General features: G+C 28.2%; 1 protein-coding gene across 2 annotated transcripts in view; it reads left to right on the forward strand.

Moving 5' to 3' along the window:
* The first annotated feature begins 641 nt into the window (after positions 1–641).
* The window catches only part of LOC129965611 (syntaxin-binding protein 5-like), a 138,612-nt gene continuing 115,318 nt past the window's right edge, over positions 642–23,935 (forward strand). Inside the window, exon 1 of one of the 2 annotated variants that reach the window (XM_056079655.1) lies at positions 642–1,025. In XM_056079655.1, the coding sequence (XP_055935630.1) occupies positions 849–1,025 (177 nt within the window). In that variant the 5' untranslated portion in view covers positions 642–848. The remainder of the gene's footprint in view (positions 1,026–23,935) is intronic. The other variant, XM_056079656.1, reaches the window with a different exon arrangement.

Here is a 23,935-nt window from a genome sequence, read left to right on the forward strand (position 1 = left end):
AAATTCAGATTGCTTTCGTCTTCGGAAAGAAAAACTTCCATTTGAAAATTATGCATTATTAATCTGTTTATCTTACTTTTCATTTCATTATTTTTTTTCATTGAATATTTATAATTTTAGAAGAAATTATACCATATAAAACCAAATGTGACTGGAGTAGCATATCATTTTCTTTTATTCTCTCTTATTATGTACTAATTAGAAAGACTTTTTTTACCGAAGAATTCGTCAGATAAAACATTTAATTCAAAAATCATCCCTCGATGAGTTATTAATCTTTTTCATTACAACATTTAAAAAATTGTTCTTAGAAGAAACCATTCCACATAATCAAAAAAGCATACAAAAACATCAAACCATTATTATTTTTCACCTCATCATATCATGAATTGATTTAAAGCAAATAAATCAACAAAGTTTATCTGATATGTGCTTATATCGCATTCGCCTTAGGTGAGACAATCTTTAATTCAAAAGTTATCCGAGTCATTGGTTATAGAGAGCCATGGGGGGAATCCATAATCGCTAGGACGCGAGCGAGATTATGTAGTGGTGAGCTTTCGGTCGAAAAGGATTTTTGGCAAAGCAGTCGCCAAAAAGGCGGCAACCCTGCTGTGTGACGTTGCTGCAGCACAGCTCGAAGGAAGAGGAGGCTGCACCTGTGGCAGGAGTCACGTGTCTCGCGTATTGATTGATCCGGGCACCGAAGAGGCTTCCCGGCATTCCCCACTGCTTCCTTCTGTGCTCGTACAGGGGCAGTAGCTTTGCCCATCGCTTTCAAGCTTTTCTCGTGCTTATACCAATCCCACGCAAAATGTGCGCTTGAAATTTCAAGGGGTAGAGGAACCATGAAAAGGCTGAAAGGGGTCCTCGATGGACTGCGGCCCGGCTCTTCCGGTTACCAGTCACAGAAGGATAAATCGGAGCACCATACGACTCTGGACACTGCGCCAGACGCCCCAACAACTACTGACATCGACACTGTACAGGAGCAATTGCGGCCCGAACATTTCAAACTTACCAAGGTAAACCCTCCTCGCTTTTTAACTCACCGACACCTCTACAACGGTGGTTTCGGTTTTGGAATTTGTGTCCGCTCTTACTTTTTTACTATATTCTGACCGATCAAACCCGGTCAGGTCACCGGCAACTCTTTTTTTTTTTTTGGTCGGACATCCGAAAGATAAACAAATGTGTGTCCCTCTACTTTTTCCCCTCTTGCCCCATATGTTGCGGAAGGAAGGTTTATCGGGAGTCGTTAAAGTGACCTGAATTTCCGTCGGCGATGCATAGGCATTTTTGAACTCTGGCCAATGGCTTTTCTATTTGGTGGTCGCTTTCGGTGTTAACGCGGAACATTGGAAATTTGAAAGAACGTGCTTCTTTACTGTTTTCAAAAAAAAAGTATTTTAAAATAAAAATGTGATTAGAAATCGTGTGATAAAATGATAAAAAAAATTATGTATATATATATATATATATATATATATATAGTTTAAAATTCATTCAAGTAAATAAAGATTTTTATTTCTAACTCAAATAATAGATTTTTGCTCATAATTTTTATACCTTAATTTTTATTCTGAATTATAGATTGTATTTGAATTTGTGACATTATTGATAATTATTCTTCAATATCAGTTTTACAAAAGGAATTCTTTATTGGATTTATATTGATTTAAAAGTTATTTGCTTCAGAATCTGAAATTATTCTATTCTGGTTTTTGCCTTTTTCTATTATTGTAAATCGTGAAATATTGTATTTTTTTGTTTCAACAATTTAATATAAATACTTAAAAAACTTTTATGATCTTCAATTTACAACATTAAGGTATTTTAAGCGAACAATATGTTAATGTTTTAGATATGCATTTCTTAATATTCTTTAATTCTTCATTAAAATACTCATTTATATATTAATTATATTATCGTTTATCTATAAGGATGTCGGAATACCTAATTTAAAAATGCTGACATAAGCAGTTTTTATTTTGAACTTCAATTTGCAAATACAAAATCCGTTTTTTTTTTTACAGCCTATGAGTTTCAGCTTTCATTCCGATCGGCCGATGTCCTACTATTTTCATTTATTTAGATAACAGCTGCTCTAAATTACTAACTCCTTGAGAAATTCAAATATATAAATTAAAGTAAATAAATTGATAACTATAATCATCACCATCTTATATTTGAAAATTTGAGAAATAAAGCGTTCGAAGGATCTCATATTTTAAACAATTGTTAAAATAAATATTCCATTACATTCCTCGTCCTTATTTTGCCTTGAAATACTGAAATTTGTCTGGTCAATCTAAACCAACACGATTATGAGAGCCGTATCAGTTAACTGACAGCGTAGAAAAAATAAAGTATTAATACTTTTTATATTAATATAAGTAATTCTTTATTTTTTTATTATAAAAACTCATTAAAGTTGAAATGAAATAGTTATTTCCTTATAGAAAATTTAAAATGCATTAAAATAACTAATTAAAATCATAAAAGCTATAACTGTGTATTTATGCTCGTATTGCGTATAAAGTTTGACTGACGCCTTCAATCATAGCCGAAGGTGCAACCTATGGGTGTGTCGCTATATACAGAACAGAAAAGTATCGGAAGTGGAAGAGTTCTTATTTTAATTAACATACAAATTTATACAAGAAATATTCACTACCTTTCTTTGTCAATATTCATGTTAATTAGAAAGATATTTCCATACTACTCATTCTTACTGAAAGATATTCGTGCAGATTTTTTAATAATTTATACTAATTGACTAAATATTCATATTTCTGATAATAAGCTACTAAACAATCGATTCATATTTCTCAATTAAATTTCTCAAGTGAATTTTCTATTAATTTCATTAATTGAAATTTATTTATGTTTCGGTGTTTTAAGAAATCAATTTACAAAATTTTCTTTTCTGTTTTACTTTCGTTCAACACAACGATTATTTTCAACTTAATGTATATATTTTGTAATTGATTTATTTAAAAAAATATTTACATTCGCCGTATTATTTTTTTTTTATTCCTAGGCATAAAAACCATTTTTTTTTTAAAAAAATTATAAATTTACAATTACTGCTTTTTACTATCAAAAGTTTTCACTATCTGTTAGACATAATTTAAAAAAGAAATTATTGTATGAAGATATTAAATTGAGAAATGGTGTTATATTAAATTAATTCGCTTCAAACTTTGTAAAAGATTTTTTAAAAAACTGCTTTTGATATGGTTAGCCATGATTCAAAACTTGAAATTGCAATTCTGAATGATACTTATGTAATCTGATTTGAATTTATTAGGGAATTCAATATAAACTGATATATAATTTCTCATTTCACATTCTATATTTTTATCCCAGTGCATACATTTTTACATCATTCATTCATTTATTTAAAAATGTTTTTTAATCGAACCGCAATGTTTTATTTTTGTCTAGAGAATTTCTAAACGGAAATCGTTGTTTGCAAGTCCAGATTGTAACATTTCCGAACAATTAACTTCCTATTTCGAAAATGCATCTGTTTCTTAAAGCTTTAGTTCAGTGTAATTGGTAGAGAAATTACACTGTCAAACGTGAGCCTCACAAATGTTTTTAGCCACAACTTACTTGATTTTTTTTTATAAAAGCATTAAGGAATATAACTTGCAGTAGCATTATAACCTGAACTAATATCTTGGAAAGTAAAACTCGCTATCTCAAATATTAACAATAATTTTTAAAAAAAATTCTTTTTGTGAATGCTAATAAACAGTTAAACAACTTTGTTTCATGCATCTTATTTCCACCTCTTTGAATGATTATCAGCTTTATATTCACCTGAATAGACAAGTTGATTTTAAAACTAATTATCATAATCAGTTTTGGGATTTATGTATCCAATAAACTATAATAAACAAAGAATGAAATTTATGATTAAATTACTATATTTTGAAACGAGACTTAAGTTACATTTGTTTAGAATCATTTATTCTATCATTATTACACATATTTGATTATATCAAATCTATTTAAATCTGCCAGGATTTATCGTTTTCCTGTTTGACTTTTCTTCTCACATTTTTAATTTTTAATTCATGTCCAGACACTTTTATTTTGTTTGTTTTTTTAAACATGTAGCATGACCATAACCGACATGTACCTGAATATCGTCGTAACTCCCGCAGTTATAGTCATCGTTTACAGCAACGAATGATATATATCATACTGTTTGAATAAACATTTTTGATATATATATATTAAAAAGATCTGTTCAATTTATATAAAAATCAATAGATTGGAAAGTAGAATCAATAGGTTTAATCAATTAGTTTCACTATTTGATTGAAAAAGTTAGGTTTATTCTATTCTTTCAATATAAAAATGACAGCAATTACTATTTTAGTAGCAATTTTCTAATTTTAAAGTATATGAAATATTTTTAATCTTTGAATAAAACTTTTTTTAGTATATCTTTGGAATATTTTCTTGAAAAACCTAAGAAATTTCAAGCTTTGTTTGGTAAAACGTTTATGCGATTTATCAAATACTTTCCTCGATCGATATCGTATTAATTACTGCTGCAATTTAATTAAGTCGCTGAACATTTTTTTCGACAATAAACTGAGCATCGCAGTCACCTTCTGAAGTTTTGTTTAATTTAGTACTTACTTCGTTCAAATACAATGAATTTACATCTAGTTTTAAGTCTATCCGATTATTTTGAATTCCTGGCTAATCTGTTCTTAAGTTTCTCGAATGCAAATCAGTAGCTTATTGTTCTTGCACATTCTAGAAATACTTCTAAGGCTTCTGGAAGCTATTTTGATTAAGGGATCAACATGTATCGTATATTTATTTTTGAATTGCGAAATTTAGTTTCCGATGTTCTTTATATCCCATCTAAAATTTTACTTGAAAATATATCTTGTGAGGATATTTTAATTTGTACATGAAAAGAATATACTGACTTTTAACTTTAATAATATTATTTGTAATCAGAACTTTCACTCGGTGAAAAAAACATTCAGGCTGGAATTTTAATTAAAGGTAATAAACACAGTGAAGTGCAAATTAGGTTGTTTATTTGGTTAAGCAAATTAGGTTAAAGTGTTTTTTCTCCTTTAATTGAACAATTACTGAATCATTAATTATATGATTCAAAGACTTGATATTTAGATTACACTTTATCCTAATTTCCTCTGAATTCTATGTTCAGCTTCATTAACAAATTAAAATTAATTTAATGGGTTTTGTTTTGAACATTTAATTCTTGAAAGTAATTTATTGTCATGCCGTTTGATACCCTTGTGAATAATTTTATATTTGCGAAAAAAAAATGCATTTTTTTATATTTCAAATATTAGTTAATATTTATAAACTTAGATATTTCACTTCCCATGAATATATAACCGAACAATTTCGCGTTTTTTATTTCGTGTATGAATGAAGATTTTTTTCATCATCATTGCCTCTGCTGTCATAATTCAATATATCTGACTCGCACATCGAAGGACAATTTTTGTTATTTTAAGTGAGTGTCATTAAAATCAACATAATTCAAAAGGAATATCAAATGAATATTTTATAAAAGTTTTAATTCTTTACATTCTAAATAGATTGAAATAAAGATTAACGGTTCAAATAGGATATCTTATTTTGCGTTTAAAAAAATCCCCAGATTAAAAAGTTAAATTTTGAATTTATATTTGCAAAAACTTGCAAGAATGCAGTAAAAAAATGTTTTCATTATTCACAAATGATTGTCAGACGAAAAGGAAATTTTTTTATAATTTTGTGATCATTTATCAAGAATTCTTTTTAAGCACCTTTTATCTATCTATTTTATCAACTTTTGAATTTTATATTTGTATCATTAGGTTTTAGTGCAAACTAAGTCCATAAAAGAGGAAATTTTAGGTAGCTTCTAAATAATAACGTAATTTTAATTAATAATTAAAATTTTTAAGTTCTGCTTCAGCTGCCATTTACTGCTTTCTGTCAGAACTACAATATTCGTGCTCTTGTACGTTAAGAAAAATGGTAATATTAGAAGATATGAATGTGAATAAAACGATACTTTCAAATACCTTTTAGCATATAAAGAATTAAAATCTTTACGTTTTATATCTGCTTTTCGGCAATTGTGTGTTTGAAGTTCTTCCAAAATATCTTCATTACTTATTCTGGTTGACTCTAATGTATCCATTTAGTTTTCAAATACAGAAGGAAAAAAAACAAGTATTAAATATCGAAACTGTAATCTATTACATTGTCAAGAAACCATTTTCATCTGATGGCAGGATTTCGAATTTTTCATTAGGAATCGGTAGTAACGAAAACCATTTTGGGTATATTGACCTGAAATATTTTAAATCTGTTCGGAACATCGAAAAACATCTGAATAAAAAAAAATACAATGGTAAAATATTTAAAATGGATAGGTCCAGGGAATTACACCTTTTTAACTGGAAACTTTCTTTTCAATATTATATAAAACATAAAACTTTAAATAAGAAGGACTATTTACATTATGGATTGTATAAATACATTAAAAAAAGACTAAAAGCATTTTGAAAGTTATTTAAAAAGGAATTTTCAAAAAAGTTATCTATTAACGTGGTTACCCCTGTACCAGAGTAATTCTGCCACATTCTGGGGATAATGATGCTATGTTATTACGAACAAAAAATAATTTCACATGAAATTAGAAGTAATAAATACCAGCTAAACTTGCAATTTTTAAAAATATATATATTTAAAAAAAGAAATCAATGTTCAAGTTCTTTAAACATAACAAACTTTTTTCAGAGATAGTTTACATTTTTAGTAAAATTAGTAAAACTATTTTGTGAAGAAAGTCGTGTTTATAATTATCTGCAAAATCAAACGCATTGCATTCTGCATGGGCCATTTGCCACAGAAAATGCACCATTCTCCCATTTCATTTATGTTATATTATCTTTCGAAAATGCATCAGATACACATTCACATTTATTTCACTAATCCTTTTCATCTGAATCTTCATCATCAAAAGTTATTTCAAATCTTAATTGACGCCTGTAGGTTTCTTTTCTTTAATCTCTGGGTGGCCCTTGAAATATTAAAACATAAAACTATACTTTTCTTATGTTTGCTTCGTTCGCATCAAACATTTGCTTTATAGTTGTGACTATTTACAGCATTTGCTTTTAAGTTTGTCAATTTCGCCTTTTCAGTAGTTCTCTTTTTTATGCGAGGTATCTGAAAAAGTAAGATATTTTAGGTGTATATATTTAGTGGGTTGTGTCTCTACTATGAGATATAATTCCAGTTTTGATGGCGCATTATTCAGGTGGGACAAAATGGCGTATTATCTTAATTCACGACAATTGAAGACGCTTGTTTAGAAAATTATGATATATAAAAATAAATTAATATTTATAGAATGCATGTATATACCAATTACAATTATAAATTAACGTAGAGGGGCACTTATCTCCATTTATGTACAAGCCAGAAATTATATGGAAACAGTTATTTAATTTGAAATAACGAACACACTTCTCTGATCAGAGTTTTAATGATTCTTAGGCAATTTTTCCAGTTGCTTGCTAGAATACAACATATATCAGAACTTCCCCATCAACTTCTTTGTTTTGCGCATAGCAAGGCGCCATTACACTGTATGGCTCAGTTCCTTTTAATATTGATTAAAATGAAAGTTTGTAAGATCTTAAATTTTTTTAATTTATAATCGCGATACTATTTTTATTTTATTCTTAATGTCTTTCCATTCCGTTTTCTAATTGCAATTTCAAAGCAATTTTATAAAGGAAGTGAAAGCCTGTATTTTTCTCTATTCCCTCTCTTTATCTCTGAATATTTTGTAAATATTATTTTCTTGGCAAAAGAATTAATCTTTATTTTAAACTTCTAATTAGATGAATTTTAGAAAGTGATTAAATTTACTTAACAAGTGCTAATTTATATGTATTGATTTCAAAGATGCTTATTTTTAAAATATTACCCTTCTGTTTTCTTGAACTGAATACAGAACTCTTTCCTTGCAACTGTATTTGCATGAATACATTCATTTAAATTAATTTGTTTTGTAAGAAAATTTTGAAGCATTTACTGGATTTCATTGCAGTTTACAGAAAATTTCTTTTAATCAATTTTGCATTTAGTAGACTTGTTACTTCCTTCACTTCTTCTTAATTTTACTAAAATCCCCTACCTAAATGCAGTGGAAATTATTTTCAAAAATTTGATTATCAAAATTACATTCCTATAATTTATGCATTTCTAGTTAATAAATTCAAAATAAACTTAACAAGCAATATATTAACATCTGGATTACTTTTCATCTATCAAGCATATAAATTTGTAATTTAACTTCTTTAAAGTATTTGTTTTACCGATCAGACCAAGTAAATAATTATCACGAGCATGTACCTTATTTGCATTCCTTTTACTGAGTCTTTTAATTTAAAGACCGTCATTCAAACTTCACCCATAATGCTCACATCTGTACTGATTACATCATGGATCAAGTGCTGTGTCAATAGTAATCTGTCTACGACTTGTTTGCTCTACGGAGGTAATTAGAGAAGGTTCGAGCTAAGCAGACTATCTTTGGAGAACACTTGAGAGAATACATTTAAGATATTTCTGTGTTTGTGTTGATTTTCTTTTAAAAGAACATATCAGTAATAAATCGGTTCAATATTTTAAATTAGTAATAGCTTCTCATATATTTACTTTTAAAAATACTCCTTGTTAGTTCTAGATATTTAAGAAATTTATTTTAAGTGACGCATGCTATGTATGTGTTTAAGCTTTCGTCCTTTAATATTCTGCCGTGCATTTCATTTGTACAAATGAATGTTAAAAATTTTGCTTTCATTAGCATCTGACTCTGGGGTATAATTACAGAATTTGTTTTTAAATCTGTAATTGCAGAGTGGCAATAAGTTTAAAATAAAAAAAAGTCTCTTGGATATGTTAAACATCTTAATGTCCTTAACATTTTTATATGGATTAAATAATACTTGTTTCAAACATTGTATCATGTAGTTAATACTACATTAAATAACTTCATAGGCTTTTAGATTAAGATAAGTATTTTAGCAATTATTTGTAATGACCAAATATTCTTTTAAATTATCAATTTTGCTCTCTTGATAAAAAATTCCATTTTTCTAAATTCTATATTTTATGTGTGTAGAATGGGATTTAATCGATCGGCGAGGAATTTATTAAATAAATGAAATGTCATTCAAAAACACATCAATTGTGCTATTTTTTTATTGGATCTGAAAATATAATCATTTTATTTTTCTTGACTTCACGTTTTTAATTTTAAATCCCCTTGAACTTAATACAAATACTTGAAGTTGAGAATTTTGAGATTTACAGTTACAAATGAAAAATCTTTCGAATTTTGTATTTTAAGATCTTGTGCGATCCGTTCCAAAGTAATGAATAACATATGTGACAACTCAGACTATGAAACAAAATGTATAGATATTTAAGAACCGAATCGCGTGTGAATGGCAATGTGTGCTTTCATGTGTTCAAACCTATGGAATAACTCCATTAGAAAGAACTCGCGCAACTAGAAGCAATTATTATTTTTTTTGTAGAATTACATGAGACAAGCAAATATATGAAATGAATATTAAAATTCTGCATGGTACATATTTTTTTTTGGGGGGGGGGGAGGCATAATAATAATTATCTCTTATTTTCTTTATATGGACGAAAGTAAGAATACATATTCTAAGTATTACTTCTTGGATTGTCATAAACTGTTATATTTTATTTTCGTTAGTAAAAAGATTCTTTTATATAATTTTTTTTTCAGCTTGATCTATTAATTGAAATTTCAAGTGCAATTTTCAATTCGAAATGCTGTTAAGTTTTTAGTACGTATGAGAATAGACAAACAGAAAAACATTTCGGCTGTTTTGTGAAATAAAATAGCCGAAGAAAAAGAGGGTTTATTTGGGGAATCCGTTTTGTACGGTATCCTATTCACATTAAATCTATCAAACGCATTTGATGCGGTATAATGAAGTTTTGGAAAGTACTTATCAATCCATAGACATTTGATTGCAGGTCAAATTCACCAGTTCTGTATCTGAAATGATTTAATCTGCCTTCTAAATATCACTTTAGTTAAATAAAATAAACGAAATAATGTTAGCATTGAGAGTAAGACGCGATTCTTGTTTCAATGAATATTAGTACATTTTTAACTGTTGTTTTCGCTAAAAATTTCTACTAATTTAATTCAAACTAGCCGTATTGGTTGACTCATTAGATTGTTGAACTGTTAATATGGAACGTATTATTATTATTATTATTATTTAATTTTACCTTATTTGATAACTGAAAAACTTTAGTTATAGAAATCTGTTCTACTGCAAGTTAATGTGCTTGCAAATTTAAAAGTGTACATACTGCAAAATAAGATCGGAAATGAAAATCCTAACTGCGTTGAGTCCAAAGAGAGCAATTCTTTTTATCTTAATTTTAACAATGGCATGAACACACGATTATATGCTTTTATGGATGAGTTTGAATTTCATTATAACATTATTATAAATGATATATAATATTAAATTTTAGAAATCTCATGAAAACGAAGAAAGAAATTAAACGGAAATGAAACTGATATAATTTAAAAAGTATTTTAAGTTTTCAGGTGATGTAAAATCATTTTTGTGAAATAATAGTTTTGGGAGAAATGAACTTCCATATGCAAGTCATAGCGATCAACTATTTGGCGACGGTAAACATATTCACTACTGTGACTCACGCCTGATATTCTGGATCATCTAATTAGATGACCTTTTCTTTGCCATCTCTTAATTAAAGAAAAGAGAAGGGATCAGCTAATTAGATAAATGGTTCGGTATAATTAGATAGCAGGTGTACACCAAAGATAAGTTACACGACTTTCAACATATTAAACTATCTTCTCGCTCGATTAAAACTTCTGCTTGTGGCCTATATGTCATCTTGATTTCTTCTGACTCAATGGAGACTTCATAATTTGAGGAGTGTATTCATCTTTGTACAGTATATAACTCGGATAATATGGGGGAAAAAACTATATTTTGGAAAACCATCTAAATGAAACGTGGAGACTTGATGGCAGCATAGATTACTCAAAAGTGTCATTGTTTCAAAAACCTGATTCTATCGAAGATCCACCGTGGATATGATGTACTTGCACATTGTATCCATCAAGGTTCAGATCAAAATTGCTTTATCAATTCTCAGTTAAGCTCTGGTGCTGCTTCAGAACGTAACCTTAATCGAATAATCATTCAAATACATATTTCTGACTCTCAGATTAATTAATCCATACCTAAAAAAAATGTTCACTTAGATAATTTTTTAGCATCCACACAAAGCAGAGTGATACCTGAAACACATTTCTTGAGGTTGAAATGCTATCTTTATGGCGTTTTAAGGTTTCTTCTGAATTACCTTAATGGCTTTAACAAGATCTAACCGATTCGTTCCTGCTAAATAAGATTACGAGGGGCTTGTAATTAGAGAGCATCGCTGCATTTACCTTGTAATTATCTAATGAGATCTCTCTTGAAATGGATTCTTACTCGGAGTAGTTCTACTACAGCTAGTAATAAAATATTTTAGACTCGCTGATGAAGGAAGGTGTTGTCTTTTTGATAAGTGAATTTTATATAGGGTTTGCCATTTAATTATTGTTGATAATTTATTAATAGAATTAAAATATAAAGAAATAAAATATGCTTGCAGGTATCTTACTAATACGTAAATATTTCTCTTGATACATTTGTAGTTTTATTTTCCTTAGAAGAATATTAGAATTTGAGTCTGTTAATAAATGAAATATTCAGAAAATTTCAAAATTCCACTTGCATTATATAAACTTTTAAATTATTTCTAATATTACGTTCGACAACGATTTGCATTACTTAGACTTTACTGTCTATGGCAAAACTAGTTGACAGCTGTGTTTTAATTATTTTAATTATGCATAGCACATTAATATATTCATTTATAGTGTTTTGTAAACTTAAATGCTTGTGACATTAGATATTGCATTGGTTTATTTAATTCAAACTAACATTCTTGAAAGAACATGCAAAGTAAGGCTATCAAACATTTCGGGTTCCAATTTTTAGTCCCCTTGGATTATACTTCTTTCTTTTTTTTAATGAATAAACATTTTATCTTTCTTTATAAAAAAAATATTGTTATTTTATTTAGTTTTAGAAAATTTGCTTCTGAAGAATTTTTTTCCCAAATTTTACTATGCAAAGAATATAACCACTTTATTTTAATAAATAAAAAAGAAGTAAAATCCTCATAATTTCTTTTAATATTAATTTCTTTTATGTGTAGTCTGGTAGTATCTTTGTGTCAGTTATAAATTGACCAGACGTCTCGGATTAACTTGTCCCATTTTTTTTCCTTTTGTTAGTTGCGACTACTCAACTCTTGTAACTAGAAGGTCTCGAATTTATAAGCAAATATTCGAACCACTTTAGTTAAAAATTTGAAGAAATTCGAACTTTTAACTCGAAACATTATTGCCTTATAATCTTTTATACTCAATTCATCCATTTTTATATTGTTTTTATAAATTAATTATTTAGCAAAGAAAATGCGCATACAAAAAGAAATATTTTGATATCGTCACAGAATACTTATGATTTAAACACATTAACTAAATGAATGAATAGTAATGCTGTAAAATACTATAAAAATATTTATTAAATTTTATTAAAATTAGAGAAAAGATAGTATAGAATTAAAATTTGCATCAATGAAATCTAATTTTTTTTAATTTTAAAATGGGGTGAAAATATTTTAATACAATTATATGTTAGGAAGTTATTGAAGGAACATGTTGACATTTTGATACATTTTAATTGAAAATTAATATTTTTTAAAAGCCGTTTCTCACCACGAATCTACAACTTTAGAAGTATATATAAAATTTCGTAGGTCTTTATCCAACATGCTGCCCAATTGTACATTTTGAAAGTAGCATACAATTATTTTCAACTGTGTAACGTTTTGAGAATACCTTTAAATTTTTGCTTTCTTTCACCTTTAAAAAAATATATTTTTATAATTCTTGTGTCTTGTTTTCTCAACGATATTTTGCATATTAAGAGTATATGCAATATTCCAGAGAACAGTTAAGGTATATATTTTTTATTATTTCTTAATCCATGTTTATAAATTTTCAGGAAATTATATTTACTTATCAGGTTTTTTTTCAGTCACAATTACGGACTGAAATTCTTAAAAGAAAGATGTATGATGCTTATAAATTTTATTTTACTTTCATCTAACTAAACATATGCCATTAAATAGTTTTATGATCAACTAGATAATGCCTGTTATAGGAATCAGCTGTCCATTGTCCCTGCATAAAATTTCGATTAATCAATATATAAGTTGAGAAAATTTGACTATTCTGAGAGGAACACTTAGTTAAAACTTTTTATGTACTAAATTAATTTTAATTTTATTATGAAATAAATAAATACATATATGTAGGTTAGCATTTGCATGGCACAGCATAGCCAAATATGGCCTTTGCGCCAATAAGCATCACAAAACCGATCAATCATATATCATATGTAGGGTTGATTCATTGTATTTGGTTTATTTTCAAACGATTTGTTTGTTTAGTGCAAAAATATTTCATCAAATTGATTATCCATATCTTTTCATATCCATTTTTGATTTTTAATTCTTTATCAATGCTTTCCATAATATTTTTATTAGGATAGGAATGTGGTTATTTAGATTTTTATTGCTAACATATTCATACAAACATACCATACAATTTTAATTAAATATTTGAGATATAATCTTTTGCAACGGTACTCTTTATTCTTTATCTTTTTCTTGGGCATTACTCTTACTTAATTCGGACGTCCTATTTGCTCGTTTTAAGATCACAGTATTTCTTGTTCCTTTTTAAAACGGCTAGAAAAATGTGTGAGATACAAATACGTAGCTGTTAGGAACACCATATAATGTGTCTAGGTGTCAAAGAAGAACAAGAAAATTACTGCCTGTATTAATTACTTCCTTTTTACAGATTTACTTTTAATGAAGCTGGCGATTTGCTTGCTTTTGCATTGGCTAATCACTTGGAATGCGAAAAAAAAAATATTCTGTTCCTTCCATTTTCTCTTAAAACGAAGCTTCGCCACGTTTAATGAAGGTCAGATAATTTTCGTTGCCGCACAGAAGAAAGGCCCTATTTGCATAATGAATTACTTCGACTTTATTATGGCGTGGCCAATATGGCGCTCTTCTGTTTTATTTTTCCTCAATTATTCAAATTCGGAGCATACAAGAAAAATAACTTTTTCTCCAATTTTTGTTCTTTTCTTTTCTAGTTAAGGTTTTTCCTGGCATCTGGACGTGCCGTGTTAATCTTGTTTTGTTTCTATTTTGGTTTTTTTAGGAAGCGTAAACTTTTAAATAAGCTACTAAAGATGAACGCCATTTTCTTCTCTGTTTTGGTTTTGCTTGAATGCAGAACCTTATGTTAAACAAGGAAGCGAAATTATCAATTACTAGAGCGAAACTGAAGGCATGTTTCGTGACGAAATTATATTTTTCGTCTTATATGAAGGAAAAAAATTTAATTTATAGACTAGAATTCCAGTAATTGAAGGATGATTAGGCATTTTTTTTAATTGTTTCATTTTATTTACGTGAAATGATGGCATGGGAAATTTTAGAACACATTTTCTCCCTTGGATGTAAATTAACGTTATCCTTTCTTTTATATATTATTCTGATGTTAAAATAATTACTGAATATGGAAAATGCTTGATTTTGACTAAATAAGAGATGGTGGATATCTTGAGAATTTTGTTGGTTTAGTTGGATTTAAGAATTAGTTTTTGGCAACAAATTTATAAAAAAAAAACAGGTTAAAAAATAAAAAGATTGAACATGCAAACGATTTTCTTTCCTGTAATTAATCGTGAGTTTGCAATTTTTAAAACTTATTGCATGCAACAAAACTGTGCAAAGAATAAATTATTTCGATTGTTCCGAGATCCACTTTTGATATAAAAAAATTCGCATTATATAAAATATCTTAGAGTATTATATCTAAAAAATTAAATTATTTGCATTATTGCTCATTTATCTGCCGATCATCAAAATTATTTAATTGAATCAGTGCTTCATATCAAACTAATCCGTTTTACTTGTGAACTTATCTTAGCAATGAAAATAAATTGCTAAATTTTTACATTTCATAAAATATATATTCTTAGTGCTCATTGAATGAATAGAATACAATGTAAATCTATATAGTATAGTACTATATAGATCTATCATAATTGATTTAAATAACCTCCGCTGCTCACATAATATACAAATTTACATATGAATGGAATTTCATATCAATTTAAAAATTTGTTCGCTTTGAAGTTATAGTTTTAACATTTTTTTTTATTTATTATGTTTATTTCGATGATCACAGGTTAAAAAATAAAGTTAAAAACAATTATAAAATACAAAGGAGGAACTCTACATTTAGTTTAGTTTATTTGTTGTTAGAAAAATTTACTATCTATAAAGATCTTTCTATACTATCTATACTTTCTATACTATCTATAAAGATCTTTTAAGTTCACAAGAAAGATCTATAAAGATCTTTTAAACAAGATTATTAAATTCTCTAATTTATAGTTCTGATTTGTTTTTGAACACTGGCGCTATTTTATCATATTGAACGATTCCCCTGTTAACTTTTGCCAGCTGGTCTTAATTGACCTTGTTACACAAAATGATAAAATTAGCAGCTTTCATTATTATGAAAAGATAAATGATAACATAACAATGATTTATTTCCTCTCATAATAAATATACAAAATATTCGCTTTATTAATATCATTCATAATCTTACAACATCGGAAAGAGATTAGACACCATTTTTGTTTCCAATCATTATTTTTTTATTTATGTATTATATTATCAGAGATCATTTAATTATGCTTTTTTTATTCTATATACTTTTTCATAAAAGTTAATAATTCATTCATTGAATTAATGCTAATTTATATTTAATAATGCATGTCTAATTCACTTGTAGAAGTTTAACATTATTTCACAAAAGTGTAAAACAATTAAAACGTCATTTTTACGGCATAAAAAAACTATCTGTCAAAATCAAATTTTAGTTAAATTTTTACATTTTGTCATTTTGAAAAATTAACTTTAATATGATTTTTAAAAAATAGAGATAAATCACTGATACGGAAGTTAACTTTATATAGCGTGTGTGTCTTGCATTTATCTTAATTTATTTAGGTTTTGAATAATAAATTTGATATTTTTCATTTTTGTTCTCTAAAATACGTGCATCTATTTAAAAAGACAATATAAATATAAATTTTATGCAAATGATAATTCTTTTTATGAATGTAGCTGTTCACTGTTTAAGTCCAGGCTGCGCTTTTAAAACTTTATCGCAAGCTACTTTTGAAAACTCAGTGATTCAATAAATTGACGCAGTGATACATCTCATTAATTTTTCCAAACATTTTTTTCTTTTTCATCTGATATAGTCACAGTAATGATATTTTAAATTTATTTGAATGAAGTTGATTGATACAGAATATTTTTATTAATATAGAAATTGTGTAGAGATTAGAAAAATTGAGGAAAGGCCCACTTATTAATTACAATGTACTTTTAAAAATGTTGTGATAGTTTAATTAATTTTTAATATTGTCGACGATGAATGGAAAAAGGAGTTGAAAGAATAAATATACAAAAATATAGTCATTTATAAAATGAATGATCGAATGGTTTATTTAATGAGTAATTTGAATTTGGGTTTGAATGACTTAATAAATTGCTATGTCTATTTTTTAAAGATAAAAAAATATATATAATTTCAATCATGCAAGTGATTATTTTCAATATTTTAAATGTTTCGATTTCTTCTATGTTTTTTGTGATAATTGCATCTAATAAATGGAAATACCTAGTCATTTTTTTAAATTCAGAAAAAAATATGGTAAGATTCGCAATATGTATTTTATACGAGTTGATAGTTTATTTCATCTCATAGAATTTAATTTAGTTTCATAACTACAAAATATGCATCTGTAACGTATAATAATTTTAGAAGTTATAATATAAGTAAATGATGGCATAATACATATAACGAAAGCGTTATTTAATACTCAAAATCTGCCTTTTATTTCCTCTCGCTTCAAAAAAATTCTGCTAACTGTTGCAGTAGAACTTTCTGAAATCACCCAGGAAGTTCTAAATCATGGAAAAATCTCTCATGCGTTTATACCTGTGTTGATAACTCTTTTGTTTCTTCGGAAACAAAAACAATTCCTTTACTAGCGAAGCGGCGAGAAACTAGACAGGTCGGTAGTGTTCTGTTGTTTCCGCCAGCTGCTGCTATAGAAACATAGCATAGGAATGAAACGTTTGCCCTTTTTTTATCGAATTGTTTGTGGTCAAAAGGTCTTAATATTCTTTTGAAAGATTTCTCCTTTTCTTTTCGCTAGATTTACTTTTTTGTATTCCAACTAGAATAAGTAAAGCATAAGATGAAGGGTTAGTTCTAGACATTTTCTCTATTTGTAAGCTGGCTGTAAATTGAAGTCATAGTGAATGGCTCTTAAAAAAATTGTTTGTGACTATATGAAATAATTTTATTTTTATTAGATTTTAAAGATACTGCATTCCGTTGAGATTTAATTTTTGTGTACAGTTTCTTTTTTAATACAAAGCATGTATCAAGTTGATTCGCTGTTATCTGCTGTTGGATACTAAACTTAGGTTTGAATTTCAGTTCTTCCAAAATTCCTTCATGCATGCATCTCTTAGACCTTTCATTTGAGTTAGAGTCAAATGAGTTCATGATCTAGTATCGAGATTTGAAGCACGAAATTTGCCTCCGATTATAGTTTAGAACAACAAATCAAAATAAATGTTTTCATATTAAATTGGACTTAAAATTACGTGCTCCACAAATATCATCCCCAGATGCTATATTATGAAACTAAGATTGCAGGAATGATATGATAAGTCAAGATGGTACCGTCAAATGTGAAAACATAACGTATAATATTAACTGATATATTTGGTGCTCCTGAATACAAATTGTTCTGCTCAGTTTCTAACATTTTTATTTCAGAACGATTTTTTTATTCATATATTTTGCAGTACTGGGGGCATTCTTTGCATATCATCCGGGATTAAAGATAAAATAATAAAAAATTGTAGAAATATTTTTTTTACCAAAATGTATACTAACAGTCTAAACTTTAGTTACATTTCGGTAGTAGTCTTCAAATACGGATTTGAAAATGCTAATTTTAGCCTCTTATGATTTGAGAGTTAATTTTTAATATTCCATAGAGATAAATATGCACATTTTCAATAGAGATAATTAAATCTATTTCACTAAAAAAAAACTTTTTAATGTAATTTTCTTTATCTTTGAAGCTATCATATTTAATGCAATGTATTTTTTATTGTTACTTATACTGTTTTTGGTTCCTATCTTATAATCAGAAAAAAAATCAATAATTTTGTGTACTGGAAAAAAAATTAAAAGCATTAAATTAATTTGTGCATATTCAATATATATTAATTATCCTCATGTTTTCATTGATTGTTCTTGCATAAGTTTCGCAGTAATTTAAGTCGTTTCGAAAATTTGCAAAAGTTAAATTCAGTAAATAATTTTCTGGATATTTAAAATTTGAAATACTTCATGATATCTCAATTATTTATAAATGAGTTCTTAAACCAAAGTAATCGTTATTTTAATAAAGTAAACCCAAAGTAATCGTTTTCTTACAAGAAAATCTCATTGGCCAATTGACAAGACCTGATTATCTTTAGTTTTAGCTTCAAAATTAAAATACTTCAGTTCACCATTTTATTTTGTGTTGTAAAATTGTCGGAAGAGGATTTCTATTTAGTCAGTTGACATATATTAGGCCCTTTTATGTAAAGAGTAAATGGCCATTGCCTTAAAGCGTAAATAACTTTTATCTATTCAGTTAATGCCTTAAGTCTGGGTTGTGGTGATAACGAATAAGGCGTAACCGAGTCATAAACAGTCATGTAAGTTTGTGGCGAAAGATTTAATTATATAATGGTACATTTAATTGTTTAACATTAATCTTTGGAAAATTTTTCTTTGAAGTCCAGATTTACAGGAAAAAAATCTTCCAATGCCTATATCTAGTCTCATAATTTGATTTGCTTGTAAAATTTTGGAATAAATAACTGGATATAAGTATACATTCCAAATAGCTACGAATATAAGATGTTCGTAGCGTTTTTATTGTTGTCGGATGTAATACATGATGACTATTTAAAGCAAAATATTGTAAGTTCCTACATTTCTAACAAATGTTTAAAACACGTGTTTTCAATATTTAATTTATATGCAAGAATATCTACTCTCAGATGATAAACTGTTATAAGTTCTTTTTTCAAAATGTTTCGTTATAGTAACAGCTTGTTTATTTTTTTCGACATTTTGTATCTTAAGATGTCACGAAAAGTAACTAAGTTTTTTGCATATCAATTGTACTACCAATTCTTCTTATCTTTTGACAACTTTTAAACATTAACGAGCGAGACTCCAGAATAGGTAAAGCAATTTGTGGAGGAAGTATTTCACTGCGTACAGAAATCATCATATTGTACGCACTAATTTGTAATAATTGGAAAAGAATTAAGTATTCTATGCTATTTCCATCTTCTGCATTTATATAAATTCATAGAGAGAAAAGACAATAGAGCGTAGTATTTTTTCTTATTTTAAATGATTTTGATTTTTTTGAATAACTAAAATTATTTCAGAAAGTCATAAAATAATTAACAGAAAATATAGTAAAAAATAGATCTACTTGTAACTTATTGAAAGTGAGCTTGTTTTGAACCCCGGCGGAATATTTCCTTGAAGTGGACATAGTTAGATCTAACAATATTAAACATTTTATAACATTAATTTTCAAAATACTACATGCAATCTAACTTAGTCGCTGAAGTAAACGACAGTAAATCTATTTACCTTATATTTTTAATATGTTGAGGACATGCATAGATTGTAATATATCTGTAAATTTCACATACTTCCAAACTCGTAACATTTTTTCCAGTAACATTTCTTCCTTTCTTTTTTCCATTCTGCTATTATTTTTCAGAACATTATTTTAGCTCTTGATTCTCTTGGGGCCCTCTCAATCGTGGGGGCCCGGTTCATAGCAACCGCTGCATCCCCCAGATGGCCGGTCCTGTTTTCATATCTGCTAAAAAATTTTGTGTATACATTTTTAAAATGTTTTCCTTACTTTATGAATATATTACTTAGCTATAAAATAATGATTTTTCATGGTTTAATTTCTTTTTTCAAAGGAGTTGCTAGTCTTATATTTATTCATTTATTTACCTAAAATATTGCTTATTTAAACTTTCAGTACGGTACAAAATTTTCTTTATGTATGTCTTCATAAACGAATAGAAGTTAAAGAAATTGATTTTAATCCTACACTGCGAAATACAACAAAATTACTGATTTATTTTCTAGAAATAAGACTGATACAAATAATTGTTTTTCTATGAAAGCAGTACTTAAAGCCATTAAAAAATTCGTTTTGCCCTAGGTAAAAGGTAATTCTCTGAATTCTACCGAAATAATGGGTCTCGAGGTCCCAAATAAATTGGTTAAATTTTCTCCGTAATTTCGTTTTCGTTTTAATCTGAAAACTATTTAAAGCATGATCGTTTACTTAGTTAAAGTAGTAATAATTTTGTAGCTAGAGGGCTGATTGGGGAAAAAAACAAGCGAGTAGTAGTTATTTTAATCAAGAATCTAAGAAACCGAAATCGAGTTTGTGGTTAGGCATCGCATCCCTAACTACAATTCATTTACCTAACCCTTGATAACGTTTGATTTAACTGTTCCACCCCGAAGCTATGTTTCAGAGGTGACACCGAGTTCCAATCTCATTATTGTCTTCTGAACGTGTGATGTGACACTAATTAAATTTTGATTAATCACCTTCTCTCTCTCTCCGAGGCAAAACGAATTAAGCCAACCTTCTTTAATGGATAATCTTGCCTCCGTTTATTGCTGCCTCTTTATGCCCCAGTAACTCGAAAAACTTAGTTTACCATAGCATCCACCGCTGTATGTATTGACCAGAGCGCAGTGTTTATTAACTTCAGCGTCTACTAAATGTGCAGAGAGTTTTGGTATACTTTTCTTTAAGATAGTCATTCATGTTGAGAAGATATTGATTATCTTCTACATCCGATATTCGAATTTGTTATATAATATCGAAAAATCAGTACTATTACTCTGTTGAAATCTTTTAACTTTTTAGAGAGTTTCAAATCGTTTATTTAGTTTAAGGAAAGGAAGCTTTCGTTCATAAGGTTACGTCAACTATTAATATGAAACAGTTTAAACTTTTCTTCATCTCGTATATAAAGAAAGTATTGTGATCATCTAATAATTTGATCCCGAGAATTTTGATAAAATTCCATATTTTAAACATCTGATTCCGAAAATTCCATCCAGATCATTCATGTGCATAAAACATAATAGGTGAAATTGTGCTAGTGAATAAGAGTATTCATATGGTTTTATTAGAATTGTAGAATGTATCAAATATGAATAAACATCGTTATCAGATTGCTTGCATGTCTTTAAATATCCTTTAGTTTATATAAATGTGACAAATCAAATATAATATCTACGAATTTCAATATTTACTGATCGACAAAATCGAGATAAGAAGACTATAATATACGTTTTAAATGAACTGAAGTGGTCTCTCGGACACTTTCCCGTAAAATCTCTAATAAATGAACTTATTTTTTTTTAATAACTGAATGCGATTTGTGCACAGTAGTTACGAAAGTGCCTCTTAAGTGTGATCTTCGGCGATTAATCGCTAGGAATGGTTAATGTGCACGAGAAACCCAAATATGTATTTTGGCAATTGAAACTACACGGATCTACAATTACAGTCACAAAATCACATACCAAATTTCATATATTAAAGTCGCTGCGTTTTTAAGTCATCACGTTTACATGATTGTAAAAGTACAGGCCGACCAATGGCCAATTCCTTGACGAATTTCATTCCCAGCGATTGGATTGATACTTATTTATATTTTAGATGTTGGCTCAGCATACCAAATTCTATTCATCTAGCTCTCTTCATTTTAACCTGTGAACTTATATTCTGGCAGCCAATCAGATTTCTTCTTTATAGATTTCGATCAAAATCTAATATAATTTTACAATGTTGTGTAAAACCCATGTATCAAATTTCAACCGTCTACCTCATAGCATTTTAGAATTGGCCTGTTCAGAAACAGAAATATTTCCAAAAATGTTTTTTCAAATTCAAGGAGGTCTAAAACAGATTTACCAAAATCTATCTCGAAATTTTCTACAATTACGATTTTTTTTTCCCTTTATTTTTGTATGCCAGACAGTAAAAATGTTTTCGGTCATTCTTTCTCGTAGTAATTCTGCTGTTGTAACGCATTATTACAAACATAAGTGTAGTGCTTCCTCCCTTTTAATATTTCTGTATCTATTTCAAAGATATAAATTATTCATAATATGAATATTATAGAAAGATGGTTTAATTAATCCTGGTGAAGTTGGAAAAAACTGCCAAGTTAAATATATTTCAGTTTATTTTTTTCATATCTAGTTATATTGATGGCAAAATCAAATTTCTAATACTTTAATTTATTAAGTTATCAAGTAAAAAATATATTAATCAGCGGTGCTGATTTTTTTTCTGTCTAGTTGAACTTTGGCAAAAGAATAATATAACTTTGAATTTATAAACTGAAAGCTGTGAAAAAAGCATGTAATACTCTTGATAACAACAAAAAAAACTGCTCAGGGATGGCATAGCATACCTTCGAAATATAAGGTATATACCAAAGACTGTTAGAAATTTTGCCAATGTTAGGTACTCTGGGCAATGTTTTTCTCTTTACATACCCTGGTCTTAACGTCGATTTTATGTGCCCTTTTTATACCCTTTCTTCCTATGGTCATTTCTGTGTGCATAGGGAGGTACTGGTATGATTTAGTTCGGGCGTTAATGTCATCGCTAGAGTTTCACCTTGCACTCGTTTGAGTGCAAACTCGTGCAATCCTGTCCTCCTATGAAAGCAGAACTGCCCAATTCCTCGTCAGTTTTATGTCTTCCGTATTCCTTTTTTCTTGCAATAAAAGCAATTCAGGATGTTAGTCGAACTAGAATCGGGTCAGTAATTTTTACAGTACCGCTTCGCTTCAAATTTGTTTATGGCAAAACTGTATGATAGAAAGCAGGCGGGGGATTTGATTGCTTTATTTTGTTCAGTATTAAACAGCAGAATTTTTGCTTTTCAATGGGGAGAAGGGAGTGTGCAACTGTTTCCAAGAGAAATATACATCGGTGATATTTGACTATAGTTTAAACTCTTAGGATATTCATGTTTTTGTATTTGTTGCTGAACATGAGGTTTTACAGCTTTCATCATTCTTGATTTCTGGATCTAAATGTCACTTTCGAATCATTGAGGATGTAATGTCTTATAAACATAAAAATAAAGGCCTTTAGGCTATGAAAAAAATTCAGTTTCATTTATTCTTTGAATATACTAAAAAGTTTACTCCAGATATTAAAAATGCTACTGATAATTTCTTGCCTCTTATAAAAGGAAGAATATCAGTGAATTAAAGCATACTATTTAATTGCTACTTTCCCATTAAATCTTCTCCCATCTTTACTTCAGAGAACATTTCTTCAAATTGCACATATTGTTCAGAAAGTGGTCGGATTGTAAACAACTGCTGGATAAACAGATTACGTCAAAACTATATGTGAGAACTTTGTTGCATAATCCATAG

The sequence above is a fragment of the Argiope bruennichi genome, chromosome 4 (genome assembly GCF_947563725.1).
Source record: "Argiope bruennichi chromosome 4, qqArgBrue1.1, whole genome shotgun sequence".
Taxonomy (NCBI): domain Eukaryota; kingdom Metazoa; phylum Arthropoda; class Arachnida; order Araneae; family Araneidae; genus Argiope; species Argiope bruennichi.